The 23,492-nt window shown below is 34.8% G+C and overlaps 1 protein-coding gene across 12 annotated transcripts in view; it reads left to right on the top strand.

Moving 5' to 3' along the window:
* The window catches only part of LOC121322337 (R3H domain-containing protein 1-like), a 34,482-nt gene extending 11,243 nt beyond the window's left edge, over positions 1-23,239 (top strand). For 3 of the 12 annotated variants that reach the window (XM_041262162.1, XM_041262164.1, XM_041262163.1), the window contains exons 4-27: positions 1,305-1,346; positions 1,895-1,984; positions 5,161-5,284; positions 5,385-5,463; positions 6,051-6,110; positions 6,199-6,339; positions 6,743-6,851; positions 6,933-7,046; positions 7,265-7,302; positions 7,411-7,464; positions 7,610-7,824; positions 9,832-10,089; positions 10,803-10,948; positions 11,777-11,878; positions 12,823-13,065; positions 13,415-13,538; positions 15,888-16,045; positions 16,276-16,427; positions 18,115-18,218; positions 19,475-19,647; positions 19,882-20,026; positions 20,753-20,838; positions 21,512-21,596; positions 22,281-23,239. In XM_041262162.1, the coding sequence (XP_041118096.1) occupies positions 1,305-1,346; positions 1,895-1,984; positions 5,161-5,284; positions 5,385-5,463; positions 6,051-6,110; positions 6,199-6,339; positions 6,743-6,851; positions 6,933-7,046; positions 7,265-7,302; positions 7,411-7,464; positions 7,610-7,824; positions 9,832-10,089; positions 10,803-10,948; positions 11,777-11,878; positions 12,823-13,065; positions 13,415-13,538; positions 15,888-16,045; positions 16,276-16,427; positions 18,115-18,218; positions 19,475-19,647; positions 19,882-20,026; positions 20,753-20,838; positions 21,512-21,596; positions 22,281-22,621 (3,183 nt within the window). In that variant the 3' untranslated portion in view covers positions 22,622-23,239. The remainder of the gene's footprint in view (positions 1-1,304; positions 1,347-1,894; positions 1,985-5,160; positions 5,285-5,384; positions 5,464-6,050; positions 6,111-6,198; positions 6,340-6,742; positions 6,852-6,932; positions 7,047-7,264; positions 7,303-7,410; positions 7,465-7,609; positions 7,825-9,831; positions 10,090-10,802; positions 10,949-11,776; positions 11,879-12,822; positions 13,066-13,414; positions 13,539-15,887; positions 16,046-16,275; positions 16,428-18,114; positions 18,219-19,474; positions 19,648-19,881; positions 20,027-20,752; positions 20,839-21,511; positions 21,597-22,280) is intronic. The other 9 variants (XM_041262165.1, XM_041262166.1, XM_041262172.1 and 6 more) reach the window with 9 other exon arrangements.
* The last annotated feature ends 253 nt before the right edge of the window (positions 23,240-23,492 follow it).

The raw sequence follows: 23,492 nt of genomic DNA, 5'->3' as shown, positions 1-23,492 counted from the left end.
TAGTTCAGTGACAAGAAGTGATGCTTCAGTGTTTTCGGCCTAGAACACTTGGTAAGGGGTTTAATTTGTGCATCTAATGCCTTTTTGTGGAATTACCAAACTGCAAGTTGTGCTGTTAGACACGAAGAGACACAATTACCAAGCCACAAAGTTCGTTGCCAACAATGCACACCTTGTAGTGTCTTATAGCGCTTGTAAAATGTCCCATTTCATATAAAAAAAGTAAAATGTCTGCTCTTTGTTGAGGTATTGATTTTGTTCTTTCTGTTGTTGCTGTGTAAATATGAGTAAAAAAATTAAATTGTGTATATTCCTGTTCCTTTTAGTAATGAGGTTAAAGAAATTCAACAGTGCATTGTTGTTGAAAACATTACTTCTTGGAATCTTGTTCAGCCAATCAGAGGGCTCTGTTCACCTGAGCCATTTTATGTAATGAATTCTGGGTCAGTTTTGTGATTGGAAGTATGTAGCAAAATGGATTTAATGGCTCTTAAATGTATTTCACAGAAGAAAAATATAAATGCTTCTATCCATCCTCATTGTTGGAAGTCAAATGGAAGAGCTTTGCATTCTGAATGGACGTTCAGATTGCCTTAGAGCTCATTCTGCTCTTTAACACATATGTACAAGCACGTCGTTGGAGTCTGTCTTAGGAATCGCATGTCGTTTTGTTTTTTTTTTGTGCCGAAACAATGCATGACCATTTTTTATTTTATGTTTTTCTCGACATTATGTACTGCTTTCTCATGACACTGAGAGCTCTGATTTAGTTTTTACAGCTATGGCAGGGGATATGCTTGTTGCCAACCATACTGGCTATGTAAAGTAAAAATTAGTTTACTATGATTAGTGGATTCAATTTATGGTTATCATGACTGCGACCTGACTTCATTATTTCAGTAGACCTGGGGCCAGTTTTTCAAAACTTGTAATCTGGATAACAGTGATCTGGATTTTGTAATCCTATATTTTGTGATTCAAAATTTACTTAAAAAATAAATAAAAAATCATAATCTTAATTATTTGTAATCTGGATAAATGTAATCCAGCAGTGGTATTTCTGAAAAACCAGATCAAAATGTTCCAGATAAGTACTCTTGATCACAAAATTTGTTACCCAGATTACAAATTTAGAAAAAACGGCCCCAGGGGATATCAGAAAAGACAACCTTCAGTCAAATACTCTGCCTGCTCATTTTCACTTTGAAATATTTGTTTACAAACTTGAGTATTGTTGCTGTCCGAGCTTTGTTAGCTGCAGGTTTTCTTATTAAGAACATCTTGTCTTGTTACTTATTGTACAGCGACAAATACAATCCCTTGGACAGACAGGAAAAAGGTCAAAGGTATAGTACATCTGGTGGCATGTTTAGAAACTCATTTGTGCTTGACTACTTCTTTTTGCGAATGTGTCTGCAGAAAAAACAATTGTTTGATTTTGATTTAAGCAGTGTTTGTGTTCGATCATGTTCTACGACAGGTCCCTGCATGTTTATTTTGTACATTGAATCTTAATTCATTTTTTCGTGCTTGCTACATTTTCCCAAGAATCATGATTTTCTAAAAGAATGAGCAGGGTAAATACACGTTTTTGAATGTTTTTTGTTATGTCTTGTTTTCTTCAGGTTTCATTTTCAGACATCCAAGAAATGAGTTGAGTGTTTTTCATTGGATAACACAATTGCTATCCATTATCATTAAGAATTCCAATAGTCTATTATAAAGTGGTACTAGCTTTTCATTTCTTTATTGTGTTATTGCGAGAAACAAGTGAATCTTGGATAACTGAAAAAAAGTTACAGAATTTACTTTACTTTATGCTGGCACAGAATGCAGAATTTAACTACTGACAACTGTACAGGTGTATTGTTTTAAACTGTAAACTTTCCTTCAGTCTAATACAAAGTTAAAGCTAGTTCGGAGCCTGGCTATGTGTGAAGAGTCTTCTCCTCCCCCAATAACTGAACTGCCACAAGACCACCAGGTAAAAAGTGGACTGATTTTCTTTTGGGTTAGACTACTAATTTTATATATATCTATATCTATATCTATCTATATATATATATATATATATATATATATATATATATATATATATATATATATATATATATATATATATAAAAATATATATATAGTACCAGTCAAAAGTTTGAGTACACCTGCTTGAAACCAGGTTTTTCATGATTATCTATGCTTTTAACTGTAGAAACTTGTTTGTAAACACTTACTATTTCATTATATGATACGTGTACTTATATAAGTTGATAATCATAAGTGAATTGCATTCAAAAATGTAATTTTTAAATGAAAATGTAAATCTTGTCAATTTCAATGAAATGGTCACCCAAAGCAAGGGGATTTCAGTCTGAAGCCCAAGTCAGTTAAAAGTCTGAAATGTGTATAACATGGTGTTAGAACACTGGCCTAAGTATAAAAGTGTCTTTGATAGATGTTCTCTGAGTTAACTAGCATGTTACCTAATTAACCTTTTGTCACCAATTGTTAACAGTTGAGTGTCCATGATTACTATAAATATAGGTAGCATAGGCACAAGTTTGTCATTCCTGAATGTAAGGGAGCAGAAAATGGCAAAATACGCTAAGTTAATCAAAGAAAAAAAGACAGTCTGTAATTACTTTAAGAAATGAAGGTCAATCTTTAAGACAAATCGCAAGAACTTTGCAAGTGTCTGTAACTGTTGTGGCCAAGACCAAACTATTTGAAGAAACTGGCACTCATGAGGACCGAACAAGGTCAGGCAGGCCAGAGGTGACCTCAGAATCAGAGAACAAGTTCATTTGATTCACAGGTCTGCAAAACCGGCGATTAAGTGCCCCTGAAATACAAGCTTAGCTAAATGCTACTAAAAGTACAGATGTTTCAACATCAGCTTTTCAGAGGAGATTGCGTGAAGCTGGCTTAACTGGAAGAATTGCTGCAAAGAAACCATTGTTAAGAGTGCAAAATAAGAGTATGGACTGATGAGTCAAAATTTGAAACATTTGGGTCCAACCGCTGAGTATTTGTAAGACGCAGAGAGAGTGAGTTCTGCATGTGTGGTTCCCACTGTCAAGCATGGAGGAGGCAGTGTCATGGTCTGGGGTTGCATTGCTAGTGACAGAGTTGGTGATCTTTACCAAGTCCTTGGCAAGCTTAACCAGCATATCTATCATAGCATATTTCAGAGGCATGCCATTCCATCAGGATTATGGCTAGTTGGGCAATACTTCATTCTTCAGCAAGATAATGACCGGAAACACACCTCAAAGTTGTGCAAGAACTATCTGGCGAAGAAGGAAAGTGAAGGACAACTCAATCTAATGACCTGGCCTGCCCAGTGTCCATACCTCAATCCCGTAGAACTTGTATGGGACGAACTGGACAGAAGAGTCAAAGAATTGTGGCAGAAGAGCTGGGAAGACGTGTCGGGTGACTTCCTGCTGAAACTTGTTAACCGAATGCCTCGTGTTTGTGAGGCTGTTATTAAGGCAAAGGGTGGCTATTTTGAGGAATCCAAGATTTAGAGACAATTTTCAATTTTCTTGAATACTGCTTTGATACTCCTTATGTTTTTTTTATTGTATATTGTAACATGTGTTTTCATTTTCAAGTATTTACAGAAACGTATACGACGTAAAACATTGTCAATTATGAAAAAAAAAAACTAGTTTCCGGCATGTGTACTCAAACTTTTGACTGGTACTGTGTGTGTGTGTGTGTATATATATATATATATATATATATATATATATAGGGAGTATGTGTGTCCACAGTAGCAGTGTGTTTAAATATACAGTGATACTCAAGTCATATTTTGAAAATTTCGGATGTCTGATTTGTACATTGTTATCTCTGAATGATCCACAGTCATTTACTGTGTGGGTGTGCCCTGCAATGGAGCTTCTTGAGTGGTGGATTAACGTTCTGAAATGTATAATTACTGTTAACACTGCATAAATGCCAGTTTTTATTCCTGTTGGTGCTAGTGGTGCTTTCAATTTTATTAAACAGGTTTTTTGGGGGGGTTTTTTTTTTTTTTTTTTTTTTTTTTTTTTTTACTGCTTTTAGAATGCAAAGCTCTTGGTTTATTAAGTAGAGCAGATGAATCAGAATTTGCTGTGAGTTAGGATTGCATCTGTGTCAAGACTACTGTGATATAACCCACGAGCATTTAAATCTGGTATTTCTGGATCAATGCTTTGTTTTTAGTGTGTTGTACAGTATAATGTCTGCTTTCTAAATACAGGTATTCACGTTTTACACTCTCATGTAGTTGATACTGTATCATACAAGTTTACCAGAATAAATGCTGATACAGATGTGTTAGGCTGTAAATCTAGGTCTTGATAAATTGGTTAAACCCTTGTGTAACAGTGCTTTAAAGTACCTTATGTTTTTTTTTGTATTTACAGTATAATTTACTGTATTTCATATACAGTAAAAATAAAGGGATACTGTATACCACATTTCCAGAAAATGTAATTTCTTACATCTTTATCCTATTATGTTTTTATGTAACTCTCTGTTGTTTTCGATTTACTATTGCACACATACCAATCTGAAAAGACTTAAGATAGATTTCTGCAGCTTGGTGATTTTTAGAAATGACTACTAGAGGTGTGCAACTTTTTGTTTGCTCCCTCTGCAACTGATCTAGAGATTTCTTATAGCTCACACTGTAAACAAGTATTACCTTGACTTGGCAGAGAGATTGGTTTTCTAATCTTCCATTTCCCTGCCATATAACACCACCAGACACGGCCATAGGACTGATGTATTTTATTGTTTTACAGGAAAATTCTCATTTATAGCAGGTTTGTAGCCTGAATTTTCTCATATGCATGAATATGCAGTAAAAAGCAGTTCTAAACACAAACAAGTTCAGCTTACCTGTTTTCAAAATCTTCCACTGTCATATTGTTGAAATATATTTGTATTAGTTGAGGGGTGGGAGGTGTTGTGATTGTGAAACAGTTTTCATTTTAAATATTCTCTGGTCTATTACTGTTATGATATCGCCAAAAGAAATATGACATACTGTGTCAGACTATAGTTAGACTCCTAATAACGGCTATGGTTAATGAGGGAGTTTAGGCACACTAACAACATACTTTAATAGTGATTTTATACATTCTTTTTTGTTTTCTCTCTCTACAGGATACAATTCAGATACAGTTCATCCAGTCATTTGATAACCAAGAACCCCCCATTAAAGATGAGGATGAGAAAGAAAAGGGCATGGAGAAATCTGACAGAATACCCAGAAAAATGTTATCCAGAGGTAATAATTTTCAGCTCCTTTGTTTTTCGAAATGTGGGTGTAGTAACTTATCTTTTGGACTTCAACTTTATTTTCTTCTTCTTTTTTTTTAATTTTAAAGATTCCAGTCAAGAATACACAGACTCCACTGGCATAGATCTCCATGAATTTTTAGTAAATACATTAAAAAACAATCCCAGGTATGGTGATAATCCTTTTACTGTTCTGGTGGAAAATGTATTTCATTATTTTTTTTAGGTTAAAAAGAATACATCTCTCTCTTTGGGGGCACTGAAATAAAATGGTGCAAAAATATGAAATTAATTCTTCTGTAATAGAGTTAAATGATTTCTGCTGCTCTGTAATTTTTGCTTACAGTGTATAGATTTGCCTCAAAGCACTGCAGCAAAATTTTATAGTAATAATGCAGTATACTGAGGTTTGGAACTGTGATTTGTTCTCATTTTGAAGTTGCCTACAGGCAGGGTCTGATGGTAGGTAGTGCAGCACACCACTTTTTAGGCTGTTAACACAGAGAAAACACATTTGCCAATTAAAAATAGTAAGATCTTCGAGGTAAAAAACTTGGCAGGCAGCTATATTTTATTATCTACAGTAAATACTGAGGCCCAAGCCTTAGAGCTGGTTGAGTTTATGGTGGCAATGTCAATGCCCTTCTCTGTTTTATGTATTTAAAATAAAGTAAAATGAATAAGCATGAAAAGAAAGTTTCTCGTTGTTGTTGGGGTTTTTTTTTTTTATATGTAATTGTACTTTTTGCATCCAGGGATAGGATGATGTTGCTGAAGTTGGAGCAGGATATTCTTGATTTTATCAGTAATAATGAGTAAGTGTTTTAATTTCAAGTATACCTCAAATTGTTTTCATCTCTTTTCAGGTATATGTGTTTTATGACGTTTACTTCTGTATTCCAGATCACAGCGAAGAAAATTTCCTCCCATGACATCCTACCACAGAATGTTATTACACAGAGTAGCTGCGTACTTTGGCTTAGATCACAATGTTGACCAAACTGGGAAAGCTGTCATTATTAACAAAACCATCAATACACGAATGTAAGTGCAATTTTAATTGTATTTTAAATATTTTTTTACATCCAAAACCTTTATTTTGACACTTTTGGTTGTTTTCATTATGTTTCCAAAGAAATAATATCCTCATTACAAGAATATATATAATTTTTATAAGTATATTACAGACATATACATGTACAAATATCAGAAAACTGCTTATTCAATTATGATGAAACTTGTTAAAGAAATTATTTATTCTGAGGTATTATTTCAAATACAGTTAATGGCTGTAAGATTGGAGCAACAGACCAAGTTTTTTTAGAATGGGATTACTTCCTCAATCAAAGTATTTTTAAATGACTAATAGAAAATGTCTCCACTGTTTGTTTTGTATTTATTTATTTTTATTAATATATTCTTTCTTTCTATTCCCTTGTATCTCTAGTCCTGATCAGAAGTTTTGTGAGCATTTTAAAGATGATAAAAGCGATGATTTTCAGAAACGGTACATTCTTAAAAGAGATAACTCCAGTATGGACAAAGATGATAACCATGTAAGTTTTGATTGGGTGATTTCAACATTACCCTCTAATTAGCTAGACTTCTGTAGTTTGACTAAGTTAATGTTGATGAAGGTTTTCTATTTCCAGATGCGTATCAGACTGAAAGATGACAGGAGGAGCAAGTCAATTGAAGAGCGAGAAGAAGAGTACCAACGAGTAAGAGAGAGGATATTTGCACCAGATGCGGTAATTGTTTTGAATATATAGCCGCTTTATAAGCAGTTCTGATGATGAATGTGTTAGATTAATATAATTACAATAATGTAATTAAAATCCCATTTTAGATGAATATAAAAGTAATATAGTTTAAAGCAGATAATGAGAATATATTTGCATTTTAATATAGGCATGTCGGAGAATATCCTATGTTCATAGAAGTAAAGTAAGTTCCTTTTTTGTTCTAGGCTTTATGTGCCCAAGAAAACTATCCCCCAGATAAAAGGTCAGTACATTTTAAAGAAGAAAAATAATAATAGTAATACTCTGTACAGAATTTAAATGGATTTGGCAAAAAAAAAAAAAATCATTATTTTGTTTAAAATACCAACAGAATCCAGGAAGAGGATGCTTCTAATAGTACTCAACAAAGACGACAGATATTTAGGTACTTTTAATATTCTATTTAAATCTGTTAACAAAAATGCCCATTCTCTTTGCATGCTACTACTGCTTCAACATAATTCAGCACATGAACACAATAGATATATAGATAGATATATATGTATATATATTTCAAAATAAATCTGCAGAGTAAATAAGGATGCGTCCGGACGGTCAGCAAGCAGCACAGAGAACGAACTGAAGTACTTGGAGCCCCGTCCCTGGAGCAGCACTGACTCTGATAGCTCCAACCGCAACCTTAAGCCGGCTATGACCAAAGCCAGCAGCTTTAGTGGCATTTCCGTGCTGACAAGGGGAGACAGCTCAGGGAGCAGTAAGAGCACAGGCAGGCTCTCAATGACAGGCAAGTCTTAAACAGAAATAATGGGGCCATATTTTAAATCATGTTCAAATGCATGTTTCCAGAGAGGAATACAAACATGTTAAGGGTATTACAACAGAACAATCCAACTGCTACTAAGTTGCTTGTTGGTTGTTCTATATACTGTTACAATGGTTTTATTCTTCTTGGAAAATGTGCTGTTGTGTGCACTTTACAGTGAAGGACCAGTTTAAGTAGTAACATGAAATGTAAAAGCTAGAGTGCTTAATTGAGTTACATAACATTTGTCCAAAGGTTTATATATATATATATATATATATATATATATATATATATATATATATATATATATATATATATATGAAAACCTGTTACAATGCATTGAGTTAAGCACTGTATATAATTTCTTTAGAATTGTCAACTATGGTTTTTTACCTATTTAGTCATTTAGCAGATGCTTTTATCAAAAGCTATACAAATTAAAATGTGCATAAAGCTAAAATCGGTGCTTCACTGTGTGGTCACTTGTGACGTTTTCCTAAAGTAATGTGGGCAATTATCAGAATGTAAAATCTATTCTGTATTCGTGAGGCCTTTTAAAATATTGCTATAATACAGTAACTGTTCTTGTGCCTACATCATTTTGGGTGAATGTGTTGTGAAATATTTGGGGTGGTGCTGCTTTTCCATTGTTGGTCATTATTGAAACATTTAGTTTCACATCTTGCTTCGAAAGGCTTGGCTTTTTTTATGGCATACTTTCTTTGTCTTGTGCAGACTCTCAAATCCTGTTACTTCATTCTTAGCTTGTCTAAGTACATACTTGGCTAATAACCTGATGACCTGTCACACCTTGCATGCTGTGTGTGTTTCATTTTTTTCTTTAAAGGAAAATTGTTGTGTGCTTTCAGCGCCCTTTATTTATTTATTTATTTTTTTAAAGCATGCATTTTCAAAAGGTGACTGCATTCAATCTTCCTGGACAGTAAAAGCCCATGTTTGTTGAAATAATAAACTGTAGTAATTTCATGATTTAATGAAAGACATTCTTTTGTCAACGGAAAGCCCTTTTCTCCATTAACGTTACAACAAGGTCTGACTTTCTCATCTTGCCCTTTTATTTTATTCATCTTTTGTACCTTGTAATTTTGTTATTTAAGTGCTTTCATAGTTTGTCTACCAAGTATCTGAATACAGTAGCATTAAAAAATAGTTTCAAACTTCACTGCCAATTTGAGGAATAACCCATTGTGTTAAAGATTAATATTTCCGTATCAAAAAAGTAGGGGAATTCTAGGTCCAAGAAGGGAATGGAGTTACCTTTGATATAATGGGGTTCCGAAAAAAACTTACGTTGCACATCCCACATGTTGCTACAACTGTTTTAAATAATGTACCTTTTATTTCTTTTCATTCTAACATCCTGACTGCTTTTTGCACTTATAACTTTAAAGTCTATTGAAAGCTTTTTTCAAAATGGCCGGTAGGTCACTAGGGTTTGAGATCTACCCTATAAATGACTGCAGGAAGAGCGATTTAAAATAAATTAATTAATGAAAAAAAAAAAAAAAAAATATTAATAAAAAACCACAAAAAAAAAAAAAAAAAACATAACAGGTGCTCTGGCTTTCCTGTTCAATACCACATCATAGATTGTTATTACTGTGTTACCTGTTTGACAGTGTGGTCAGTAATCCTTACACTGTCAGTGCATTAGATCAGACATTTTGAAAAGAGCTTGAAACGGACTTTAAAGTTTTAATGTAAAAAGTTGTCAGGACGTGTAACGCTATATTTTTCGTATCCCCACTATTTACTATTTAAAGGCACATAAAAGGCCAGATGACAATTTGAATCCAAATCTTTATATATATATATATATATATATATATATATATATATATATATATATATATTTATTACACACACATGCGCACATACATTTACAACAAGCATGCCATTTGATGCATAGAAAATGAGCATGATGTTTCTGTCTGTAGGTAAAGAATTTTGTTACTCCTTTCCTAGGTTCTGAGTCCTCTAGTAGTGTAGGGTCATCTACGGGTTCGCTTTCTCGCACCCAGCAGCCACTTCCTGTTACAGCTTTAAGCCAGAACTCCCTCGGTGCTCCTGCCGTCTATCCAACTGTCAGCACTAGTAATTCTCTTTCCTTTGATGGTGGCATGAGTGGGCAAGGGGCTTCAACAGCTAGTACTAGCTACTATTTGCTTCCCTTGGAAGCGACAGGAATACCTCCTGGCAGTATCCTGATCAACCCACACACAGGTTGGTATCCACTGGTGGAACATTATCCAATAGTTTTTGTAGATATCTATATGGAGTACATTTTTAACGTGCTTTGTGTGTGTTTAACATGCTTCGTGTTGTGTGTGGAAATTGTCTGTGCCACCTTAATGTAAATCTTGTTACATGACATTTTACGAATAGTGACGAAAACAGTTAGCGTTTTTGAAAGCTGTTTCATAATTTGTGTAAATCGATATGGAGCTTGAAGTTGAAATCAAGGAGGTAATTAAGAGAAAAATAAAAGCTTTTAGCATTTCAGATCTTTATATTCCTGTACTATTTTCCCATATAAGAGCATTGGGTACTAAAATGTTAAAGCAAACTTGACGGTACTAATAAAGTATAAAATTAACAGAACTTGCACTTGTTGCTTACACTTTTTTTTTTTTCCATGACTCATTCCTTTAAAAAGAATAAGAATTGACTTAATTCTCTCCTGGTTCCAAGTGAAATGAACATTGGTTTTGGAGTCAGGTTGTGCATGTACTGTGTACGTAGTAAATTGGTTTAAATGCCAAACTTTAGGATCACTTACTTCAAACTTGTAATGGACACGAAGATTACCGGTATTCTCAATGCAGTTTTATATGATTATATTATATAATTTTAGATTTACAGTACTAATCTTAAAATGGTAATGTGCTTTTTGAGGGGGGGAAAAAAAAAAAAGTATTTTCTTTTTGTCCTTCCAGGTCAACCATTTGTGAACCCTGATGGCTCAGCAGTTGTTTACAACCCCACCATTGCACCGCAATCTGTACTGAACCCTGCACAGCACCCCCCTCCCCCACCTGCCCCCCAGCAGCAGCAGCAACCAGCCAATCACGTTCTTTCTCAAGTTAGTTTTACTACTGCTTTTCATGTTACTTTTAATTTTACTGCCTTACGATCCTAAGGACTTGTAAATAAGATAAAGGATTGTTTATTATATGGCAGATTAGTAATGGGATTTAGTGTGTCTGATATAACTACTTCACGTAATAGCCTGAAACCTAATTTTAGAAGGGTGCGCAGATGCATAACTGTACACATCGCGTATGTATCCAATGACATGACTAAAGGAAAAATTAAATGCACTTGTCTATTAAATTCAAGGAAAAAAAAAACTGGCTGAAATGTCTAGTTTTGCAGACCATCAAAAGAAATCAAATTTTACAACATTTGACATTAATCCATTATTGTCACTACACACACTTTGTAAGGTTTAATTTTTTCCAAAACAATGTTCCTACTTTAAAGTACTGTACACTTCAGAGAGCATCAGGCATTTAATTGTAACTGACAACATTTCCCCTTTCGAAGCACCATTGTTTTATTCCCTTTCGTGAAGACATTTTTTAAAAATTAAAATAATCTAAATATTTTTATTTTTATATATTTATTTATTTTAAAAGGTCAGGATACACGTTAATGGTGCTATTTAATCCAGAAATACTGTGAGATGTTGTTTGTCCAGATGAGTACAGGTGTTTAATATGTGACATCTCAGTCTAACATACCTGTGCCTGTTTCTAGACAACTGTAAATCTCTATGTATTTTATGTATTTCTTGTCCTTTTCTTGTTTAATTAAATGTTGACTTTTTTATAAGCTGTCTTTTCAAATCATGCATTTTTAACATTTCTACTAAACTATTAACTTAATCTCTGAACTATTGCTTCTTTAGCCAGTTCGGCCACTCCAGCCTTCTACGCAGCCTGTCCAGTACTCTACGATCTCTTATCCACCTCAGCTCCTGACAGTCTCTCCTAACCAGCAATACACTGTGGTACCACACCTCTTCTTTCTGCTGAGCTTCAGTTATTGTGGATGTGGGGATTCTGATGTTGTTGAGTTATGTCTTTTGTACATGCTTGTGGCTTCTTGTTAGCTGGTGCTCCAGGTGACTCTGATATTCATAATAATTTACGTTTTTAAGGACTATTATGAAATTTGTGTATTCACAGCAAGTATTAATATTTGGTTTTTTTGTTGCTGTTTTTAAAAAGGAATCGAATAGTGTATATCTGGTTTAAAAGTTAGTTGAGCAAGAGTAACATTCAATTCCTTTACTGAAGCACAAGAAACAAGTACTTCTAATTGTGTTTATGTAACTATCTAGTATATGATTTTTGTCAGGAATTGAAAGCGCATTTGTTTCTTTGTTTACAATTATTATGGATGTGAGCCACTGGACATGAAAGTAAACTTTTACAATCGAATATTTTAAGCAAAATTCAGAACCAGCCTCATAGAGGTCACAAGAACGTACACATGTAAGGTATTGGAGTAGATTACTTAATGAAGAACATAACGGATTAGATTATTTTACATCATGCCCAGGTATAATAACATAAGCAGAAAATATGTAGCTGCAAACAGGTCAGTGTTTCTGTGAGACTGGTTGGTTAATTAGGGAACATGTTGTTTTTAGTTATTTTAATAGTAATTTTAAACACTTAAAATTGCAGTCTCAAAGATCAATTGGTTTAAATAAGAATTAATAAAAATGCAAACATTGTTAAACTGATACCTTGAATAAATTCAGGTGGAACAGTTACTGACATATAACTTGACATTCCTGTGTAAATGTAATTGCTGTTCTTTACAATTGCAAAGTTTGTATCATCACAGATAGTTAAAAGTCTGAGCGCGTATGAGACTATTTATAATATCACAGCACAAAAGTCTCCTTAGTATGACATTGATTATGTTTGACTTTTTAAAATGCAGCAAGAAAACCTTGGGGCCCAGTTCAGCCAGATGAACCTTGTCAGACAGCCTTCCAATGAAGCTCCCGATGCACACACTGCCATGTTCCCATCATCGGTAGTCCTTCAGCCCCCCCAGCACACAGGGTATATTATGGCACACCCAGGGCAGCAGGTTCCTGCCCCTACGTTCTCCAACTCGGGTCCTGCTGTCAATCAGCAAGTTCTACAGCAACAAGGATATATACAGCAGCCCATGCAGCAGGTACAGTTTTTTGTTTTTTTTTCTTAAATACTTCAAAATATTTTATTAGAGTACTGTAGTATTCCATCTATGTAAGTCGTGTATCAAATATTAACAAATGCATACCTGTTTAACTTCACCACTAGAAAAAATACTATAAAGAAAATTACTTTAAAAGTGTTAAAAAAAAAAAAAAAAAAAAACATTGCAGTTGGCAGTATCATATTTGCCTTAATTAAATCAGATTATTCTTAAGCTTCAACATTTTATTACTGTTACAGTGTTTTTTTTTCTGTACAGATTTTTTAGTTTGTTTGCTTGTATTTATTAAAATAGGATATGTATTTTTTTTTTTCTTCCCCCCCCCCAGATGCCCATCTGTTACTGTGCGCCAGGCCAGTACGCACACTCCAGTCAGCAGTATCGGCCTGTTACCCCTGTCCATTACAGCACCCAGCAAAATCAGCCTCTGCCACCGCCAGCACAGCAGTCAGGTCAGAGGGCCCATTGCACTTTTATGATGGTAGTTTCATATATATCCTTATATTATAGTTTATATATATAATATATGTATATATATATATATATATATATCTATATATATCTCTCTCTATATATATATATATATATAATAATATATATAGATATATATATATATAATATATAGATCCAATATATAGATTTATATTGTTTAAAAATGCATGGAACATTTGATTTATTTTTATTTATTTGAAACTTTTATTTATATATATAATATATTATATATATATATAGATATTAATATATATATATATACATATGACTTGATATTATATTACATGACCCTTGTGTACTGGAAATGAAAGGAACAGGATGCTGGTCTAAGCAGTAGGATTTTGATACATTTTAAGTCGGACTCTACAGGAATCTTCAGCTCATTCTACGACTCCATCTTCATTTCTGAAAATCGCAGAAGCAATGCTACTGATACAGAAGAAAAAAGCAAAATCCGTTGTTCCAGGTGTATTTGAGAAGTTTTCATTTTGAAACCCAGTGGGTGTTTGGAGCAGGGGCCGGAGCACTGTCTGAGAGGGGTACAATTCTCACAGTGAACCGGTCTCTTTTCCAGCCACTCCATTCCATTCCATTTAATAAATTACGTGATGCGAGAAGCTCTGAATACACTATGTTCCTGAGATATCTACAGACTGATACCTGAAACCACAGAACTGCAATTTGTTCCCCCTAATTTCCAGTGTAACCACATCTGAATGTCATGCTTTTTTAAATGTTTTTAGGGTTGTGTGCCAGTATAGTATTCCCTTTTATGTTCATGTGAAATCTTGGATCATTTTAACTGGAGAGGTTGGCTGTGGCAGTACTTTGAGTACAGGAATTGCCCTGATTGTCCTCCTGCTATGCTTTCCTGCCATGCAGTTAGTTGGAAGTATATATACTACTTTTTAAAGCCATAGCTAAAATTTACCATTTAAACATGTAGCATAGCGATTTTAAATTTGAAAATATTTCCCTGTTCAGTTAATCCTGTTCAGTTAATCCTTTCTGTTATATTCAGCCAGCTGCAATACTGTGGAAGGTATCCACTCCAGCCAGAATAAGAGTGTGTTTAATAAGATTCACTTCAGGCCTGGCTTCAAGTTGAGGTGTGAGAATAGAGCTAAAATTAGACCACTTCATGTAGCCCTGCAGGGAGCAATCCCAGCCATCAATTTCTTTTGTCCCAGTTCTTTTCACGTCTTGTGAAATTGATTGCATTTGCCTCCACGAAAGCAGGAAGAAATTGAACAATATTCACAGCAGTGGTGCAATCCCTTGACAGTTTCTCCTGAGAATTTTTAGATAACATCATGTGATAACTTCTGTCATGTAACCTTGACACTGATGCTGTTACTCAAAAAAAGGATGTCTTTTAAATAGCAATTTTAAAAGGTATACCTGCGTACATTCTTTTTTGTTCTATGAAAAAGAGAAAACCCTTAATTCACTTCTTGATAAGGCTATTTGGAGTTACTCTGTTGTATGTTTGAATGTAAATTGTCACATTTTAAAATTTCTCAATTGATTTTAATAGAAGGATCAAAGACTAGAAAGTGATTTTTTTTTTTTTTTTTTTAATTTAGTAATCGACAATTATTTTATTATTTTCTCCCGATTTGGCATATCCAATTATTTTTAGGCTCAGCTCATCGCTACCACCCGAGCACTGACTGGAGCGGCGAAGACGAACACACGCTGTCCTCTGAAGCATGTGCCGTCAGCCAACCGCTTCTTTTCACACTGCAGGCTCGCCGTGGCAAGCCCGCAGGCGCCCGGCCAGACTACAAGGGTCACTTGTGCGCGGTGAGCCGAGGGCACCTTGGCCGACCTTAGCCCTGCCCCCTGGGAGCTGCCATCTACTATCGGCATTAGAATAGCCTGGACTCGAACCGGCGACTTCCAGACTATAGGGCACATCCAGCACTCCACACGGAGTGCGTTTACGAGATGCGCCACTTGGCAGCCCCCTAGAAAGTGATTCTTATCTATACAATAGACTGGTTTTATTGCTTATATTAGTGTGTTTTCAAGCACTTGCAGAGTACTTGCCAACATTCTGTTCTGCTGCCTGCCTTTGATGGAAAAAAATCAACATTTTTGTAACCATGTGAGACTGAGATAGTAATGGCAAATACATTTCTGTAGTTCTGTTACTGGTATAATATGCATTATATTAATGACAGATTAAACCACTGATCCAAGTCTTAACTGTTGCCATAGTTATCCCATTTATGTTTTTGGTATTGGATTGCTGGTACACTTTTTGTTTTCCTAGTACAATAATTTATTTATTTAACTAACTGCAGGTTATCAAACTGTGATGCCTAGTCAACAGCAGAGCTATCAAAGCATCATGGGAGTGCAGCAACCACAGAATCAAAATGTAGTAAGCAGCCAACAGAACAATATGGGAAGCCAGATGCAAGGCATGATGGTCCAGTACCCTCCAATGTCCTCCTATCAGGTGTGTGCCCTTGCTCCGGATGTCTCCAGCATTTTCTTCTATATGTAACTTTAAATTATTATTAGCATTACATCATTAGAATCAAATAGATTGGGATTTTAAAGTATTGTCAGCACCACTGTTTCTTGTATGCTTTAAATTGCTGTTTGATTATTGTTTATGCTAATTCTGCAATTGGGGAAAACAAGCTGTAGTTGTATCATGCTCTATATCTTCTTGTTTTTTTGTAGGTTTCAATGCCTCAAGGTTCGCAGGGCATGCCCCAGCAGACATATCAGCAGCCAATCATAATCCCCAACCAGTCAAGTCAAGGGCATTTGCCTTCATCAGGAGTGCAAGTCTATTACAGTGTAATGCCCCCTCCTCAACAGAATAACATGAGGTTAGTTCAATGCCTGATATTTCATTTAAACAGAGTAGTGTGTTCATGATTCCTCTCTCCTGTTTGCTTACCCAACATTCAAGTGTATTAAAGTCTCTAGTACTTATTTTATACTAATTCAGTACTATTTTTCACATTGCTATCAAATCATACAAAAGGATATTACTACAGCCCTGTGAAATTATTTTTATTTTTTATAATTTTTAGTTTTATTTTTCACAAATTTCATTTTATTAGATGCACATTAATAAAAACAACAGATTGATCAACAGTAGCATAGTATACATGTTTTAACTACATACATATTTTTTATTAAACAAAGCTTTTTTTATTTTTTTTATTTTGACATTAACAGACCTCGCATAGAAAAATAATATAGTTACCATAATTTCTCATTAGTGGCAGTAATGGTAACGTACAGCCCCCCACACTCTTTGGAGCATTTGCTCCAGTGTAAAGTTTGCACCACTTGAAATAAAACAAAGAATTAGCATACTAATACAAAATACAAGCAAACCAACCATATTTTCCCCAAAAGGAATAAACAGGTAATGCTTAACGACTGTATCTTTCGACTCCCATTCCAGCTGACCGTTGCAAAATCTGCACATCATTATTTTGTCACCGTCAGCTGCGTACATCCCCTCATGCTCAAATTCTTTGCAGCGTTGTTTAATTGTTATGTGCGGTTTAGGCATTTAGAAACAAACGTCTCTTCCTTCAGAATTTGAATTACCAAACGACTCGCTTCAAACTATACATCTGCGCAAGTGCTAGTCACAGCTTCCGTTTCCCTTCAGACCGTGCCTATGGTAACGGCTGAGCCTTGACAACTACGATTGCAAGTGTTTGTTTAAAGTCTTTTTTGTACAAACCTCCCAATTTGAAAATGCCATTCTGCATTTTGGTTTATAATGATTTTGATTTATTTTGTTTTATGTTTGCATTTTGTTTTATTTTGTGCTATTTTGTATTTAGGATAAACATGGGACTCTAGATATTACATTTAGATTTGATGTAGGATGTGAGAATTACCATGAAACTGCTTAGACTCCATTCATGTTTATTCAAGATAATTTGTTTGTTTAACATTGCCAGTAATAAGTTAGTTGTCAGCTATTACACCCAGGACTTCTGTGGTTGATTTGTGTGCAAATCTTAATTTAGCATCATATACATTGTATTTTAATGCAATCCTTCTAATTTTTCTTTATAGACAAATGGGTCTCCTTGGACCTTGACATGCTAGAAACTGTTTGTTTAGAGACTGCATTCTGTTTTGCTGTACAGTCAAAATAGAAATGTGTCACCCATTGCCAGCATTAAAGTGGTGTATAATTATTTTTATATTATTTTTAATGAGGGTCCCATAGTGGCTTTCCTGGTAAAGGCAGGTCTGTGTGGTGTGCAGGACAGTGCACGTTTGCGTTTTAGGTGTAGGAGACAATTGGCTTGGTTGTGTGGATGCCCACTGATATTTGGTTCTCCTGTGGGGCATTGCTGCATCAGATCTATGCATACGTACACTTGCATTTCTAGATGGATATGAAAAATATATAATCCAGCTGTGCTGAATCTTAATGTGGGCAGTCCTTGGCACATGTTTTGATTTAAAGGTAATTATTTTGGCAGTCACATGTACAGTATGTTGCTTACCTTGATTCTTCTGCTCTTTGTATCTTTGCAGTTCTTCTGTCGGATACCTGCAACCTCCAGGAACAGAGCAGATACAGTTTCCTCTGACTTTATCTCCTTGTAACTCCCAGCCGCTCCAAGCCCAGCACTGTGCAGGTATGAAAAGCTGCTTGGATTCTTGCACCCCCTCGTTATTGCTTTCTTCAGTTACACTCCAAATAAAATACTAAAAACTAAGCTCGTGGGAGTAACTTGACTATCCATCCCAGCAAAGGTGACCCTAAAACTTCACGTTTTGAGGTTTTGGAAATGTCCTCAATACCTTGAAAAGTTCGTCCTTCCAGTCCTGATAGTAGAAATTTCTTTTAAATCTGTAGTAATACTTATGTTTGCGATTTTAATAAATATTATATTATTATTATTTATTATTATTATTATTATTATTATTATTATTTATTATTTCATGCTATCACTGTTAATTTGCATTTAAAGTAAAACTGGTGTGGTAATTTGAATATTTTTTTATAACAATGTCATTAAATTGCATTTCTTGAAGGATAATTGTCAAGTAAAATGACAGCTTCCAAGTTGCTTACTGTGTGAAGCCAAAGTATAAATGGTTAACCAAACAAGCTCTCTATTTCTTAAGCTGCTGTATAGCCACATATATTGCAAATACTGTAGGTAAAGTGTGAGAGAAAAAATGCTGCATTGCAAATTCCCATGTCGCCCTGTTCTAAATGTGAGCATACTTCTAGTTTTTTTGTAGTTTTAAAGAAAAGAGCTCACATTAAAGTAAGACGATTGATCATTTCATTTTTTGCACTAGAAACTGCAGGTGTAAATAGTTTTGTAATGTCAAACTGAAAATGGGTTGCAAATGTTAAAAGCACAGTGCTTGGTGTACTATTATTCTTATAAATGACATTTCTTTGAATGAAAACTTTTTGCAACACTTTTCCATAAGGGTCTGAAGCATAAACATATTTAACCTTTGCGGCTTTGTTAATTTTTTTGCAGTTAAAATTTGTAAGATTGAATTTGTACCTGTTTTTCCTTGGGATTTGAAGTTACTTTTCCCACTGGTGTTTAAGATTTAATTAAACAAAACATTGAGGAGTTTTCTTACTCATACCTGCACATTTAATTATTTATTATATGGAACATTTAAAAAAAAATAAATAAAACTGTGCTTTGGTTGTTGACTAAGTATTCCCGTGAGGGGAGCTTGTAGGCTATGTAATTGTCACCTATGCCGTTACTTCAACTGCTAAAACCATTTGAGATGCGAACTTCAACTATTCCAAAAATGATTGAAAACTGGAATATTGAGTTAGTGTCGCTTGCTGTGTATGCCTGCCGACCATGTTCATTTGTTCCCACCCAGTGTTTTGTTTTTTTTCTTCTTTAAGCTGTCGCACCACCACATGGCAGTGGAATGGTAATGATGCAGCTGACCTTACCTAGCAACCATCAGCCAAGAGCACATTCACCACCTCAATGGAAACACCATAAATGTTACAGCCTTGACCACCAGAGGGGCCAGAAATCTACAGATCTCAGTAACTTAGATAGCGCTAGACAGGTATTGATGGGTTCTAAATCCTAATTGCTAAAGGTGCAAGATGTGATTTTGTTTTCTTTCCATCATCACTACTGTAAATACTACTACTAAATTTAACTCCAGATGGCATTATAATCCTACAGTCTTACCTGAAAAGGAATCCTTTATTTTAACATTATCTATTGAAGGATTTCTGATAGTTTTGTTTTTGCTTTTCATTTGGTTTCTGCACTTTTATTTCACTGTGTTTTCCAGAGCAGTCCACAGCTTGGTAGTCCAGCCACTTCCCCAGCCCAGTCACCTGCTCCAGCCCAGCTTACAAATATGAAAAACATCCGTCCTGGACTCTCTCCCATTTCAATCATGTCACAGTTTCCAAGACCCTTTGTCCCTGGGCAAGGTAAGGTCTATTTGGAAAAGCCAGTTTATTCTCACTATAACAGCGTTTTGTGGGTTCTGCAAAATACATTCGTTATAAGGAGGCCTAATTGTAACAGGAATCTACTAACAAAGGGGAAAAGGATGAGAGAAATAAAAATAGGCTAAGTTGCAATTAATTACAAATAAATAACCCTATTTATGTTTTCTAATAGCACAGGATGTATATCCCATTGGAGAAAGTTCTTTACAGCTTTGTCCTTGTTAAACTGCTGTGTTATAGTCTGAGAATGAGTTGCAACCTCATTTCAATGACATGCACAAATGATAATTTGTACCTTTTTGAGCCAAGAAAATATTTTTCTGTTTTTAGGCAAATAGGCATCCCATCTACATATAAACATTCCTTCTTGGCAGAAGTTTACATGCAATTTCAAAATTTCTTTTTTGGGATCATAGCAAGCCATTATATTTAATAGAGAGTTCAATTCAAGGTACTATAATAGTCCAGTGTGATGTTCATCATAACATATATTACTGATGAGAATGGCAGCTTTACAGTATAGTCAAATATTTTTGATATTTTGAGCAACTTAAGAATAGCTATACATTTTGCAAAACATTCTTCAAAAGTGTTGTATGTTGTCATCAGTGTATGACAGCAAATTTGTACAATTAAAATAAATAAATTCCCATTAAACCAATGAATGGTTTTGTTTTAAAGTAAATGCTGGATCTTCTCACGCAGGTGACATCCGCTACCCCCTAATGCAGTATAACCCTCCCATCCGGCCCCCTCTACTCCATGGACCACATATAGTTTCAAACCATCAGGTATGTATTTTTTGTGTTGTCTGGCCTGGTTAAATTAAGGCAGCATAAAACTTTGTAACATAATATTTACAAATGCTGACATAAACGCACAGTTTTGGTGCTGCAGTGTTAATATCTCATAGAAGTCTTACAGAACTTTAAAAAGCTGATTTTAGTGTATGTGTTCTTCTCTGTGCAATACAATCATGGATCCTTTTATGTGCCCGTTAAGAATGGAGTTTCACAACAAAAATATGTGGAATTTATTCCAAAGACTTTTTTTTTTTTTTTTTTTTTTTGGTTGAGCATTGTGTGAGTGATGGGAAAACATGTTTGGGATTTGAGATTTAATTTGTAGTACAGGCTGGGTAAATGTTAATAAAATGTGTTATGAGTGATCCACTGTGTCTGTGTCCTTTTATTCCAGCGCAGTTGCAACATTCCCTGCCTGTAGAACATTGTTTAGAAGTACTAAATACCAGCTAACAGAAGATAGTGTTATTCATCTTGCCATTATTTTTTACCTTGTGCAGACTGGTTACATAACTGGATCATGTAGATATAAATAAAAACTAAACATGCCTGCAAGAAGATAGGTTTTTTCACCTGAATTGAAATGGTTTGTAGTTCTTTGAAAAAAGAAGAAGAAAAACAGGGAATCGTATACAAATCCTCCTTTTTTTTATTTTTTTAGGGACAGCTGGGAATTCGGCATGGGGGAAGAGGAAAGAAACCGACTCGGAAAGCACTGTCCACTGATCTCAGTGTTGGAGAACCAGGTAATTCTCAGGGCAGGAGATAAGTCGTATTTACAAAGCAAGTGCAATTCAGTGAACATACGTACAGGATTAATTATTAAATGTTGTACTGCCTATACGTTGTTAATCCAGTTTGTAAAGACAGCAGTAAACTATTTTTGTGCAGCAGGTGCCTGCTACTATGCTTCGATCCATCAATGCAGCAGTTTTGAAGGACCTTTATGTGGTGTTTGTGTTTTGGCAGGATGTACATTTACATCCAGTAGTGGTGATAAAATATGGAAAAATATGGGCAACACTTAACTGCTCTTTATTTAATGGATGTAAACTATTACAGTATATCTAAAAGTAATAATTAAAAAGTGACCAAAAAAAACTTGGTCAATGTCATGATGTGTGCCTTGTGACTCTGTATAATCAAGACCTTTGTTAAAGGAACTGTACATGGTATAAATCACGATCCCAAATTCAAATACCCCGCTATTTTGCATTGGGCGATTTTTACCATCAAGGCAAATATCTGTAACTAATCTATAACTATATATATAACTTTACACAAAGTTGGATTCTCATATTTTACACATTTTGTATTCTTGAGAAAGGCATTCATGAAATTATGGGTCCATGCATTTATATGGTATTGTTATATAAAAAGAGTTTCTGTTAATTTTAACCAATTTGTTTTTTCTGTCTTCCTTTGTCTAGTGATTGGGAGAGTGCTGGAAGTAACTGATTTGCCAGAAGGAATTAGTCGTACAGAAGCAGACAAGCTATTTGGTGAACTTTGTAAAGTTGGTGCTATGATTAAGTGGATACCAGATCATCAACCACAGCAACAGCACTGTGGAAGTGGAGACAGCAGTGCGAACACTGATCATTCAAAACCTCCCAGTGAATTGGCCTCCACGTACACGGTTCTAGCAATGTTCCCTTCAAAACTTGCTGCTCAGAACGCATTGATCAAACAGAGTAACTCGTTGAGCAAGTTTAAACTGAGGACCAGCAAGAGACACTACGATACTCTGGAAAGGGCTAGTTCTCAGTAGCAGACACTGCTGCTTCGGACTTGGTTACTTCCAGTTCCATTTATCCTCCTTCCTATTTCTCACTCAGTTGGTTTGATTTATAATTGGGTTTTCACTTGAGTTGTAGAGCCTTCAGGAATGTGTTGTCGTTGTAATGTTCTAGCGATTTTGATGAAAAATAAGTGATCCAGCAGAGAACTACAAAATAATAAAGTTCAAGATGTTATCCCATATTTCTTTTTCAGAGCTGAATGAAGCATGTCAGAGGGAAGCAACATTTTTTTTTAAATTTATTATTTTTTTTTATATTTGTGAAATCTTGCATCGGATCCAAAGCCCTGTTGTACAGCTGCGTTATTTTCAAATAACCATTTTATTACCTTGGGTTTATTTTCACCCCTTCGACAAAAAAAATAAAACAACAAAAGGGAGCTAGTTTGCAAGCCTTGTATTACAATATAAAATCTATTTTGCAGGGCCATGTTGTTAGTAGTCCATCCACAATGCAAGTGTCTTGGGATGGAGTATCATTTTCTCATTGTGCCTTCTGCCAGAATTAATAGCTATTGAATTAATACACTGGAATACAAACTTTAATTGTGTTTTTATATAGTAAACATCCAGCCAAAAAAAAAAAAATCTTGTAAATAATTTAAATATTAGCTAAATAATTAAAGTATTCACAACAAAGCAGCAAAAGCAGTACTGGCAATTGGCGCAATATGGGTAAACTAAATACTTCGTTCAAAACAGTGGTTTTAACTTGTATTAAGAATTTTGAAAATGCATCTCCCTTTTTTATATACTATTGTATATATCTATATATTTTTAACATAATCCTCACTGATTTAGCTGGTCGTCTACTATATGACAATTTTCCATTACAAGTCAG

Source organism: Polyodon spathula, chromosome 10, assembly GCF_017654505.1.
Source record: "Polyodon spathula isolate WHYD16114869_AA chromosome 10, ASM1765450v1, whole genome shotgun sequence".
In the NCBI taxonomy this organism is placed as follows: domain Eukaryota; kingdom Metazoa; phylum Chordata; class Actinopteri; order Acipenseriformes; family Polyodontidae; genus Polyodon; species Polyodon spathula.
The sequence above is the reverse complement of the archived record's forward strand: the minus strand, read 5'-3'. Positions and strand labels throughout refer to the sequence as shown.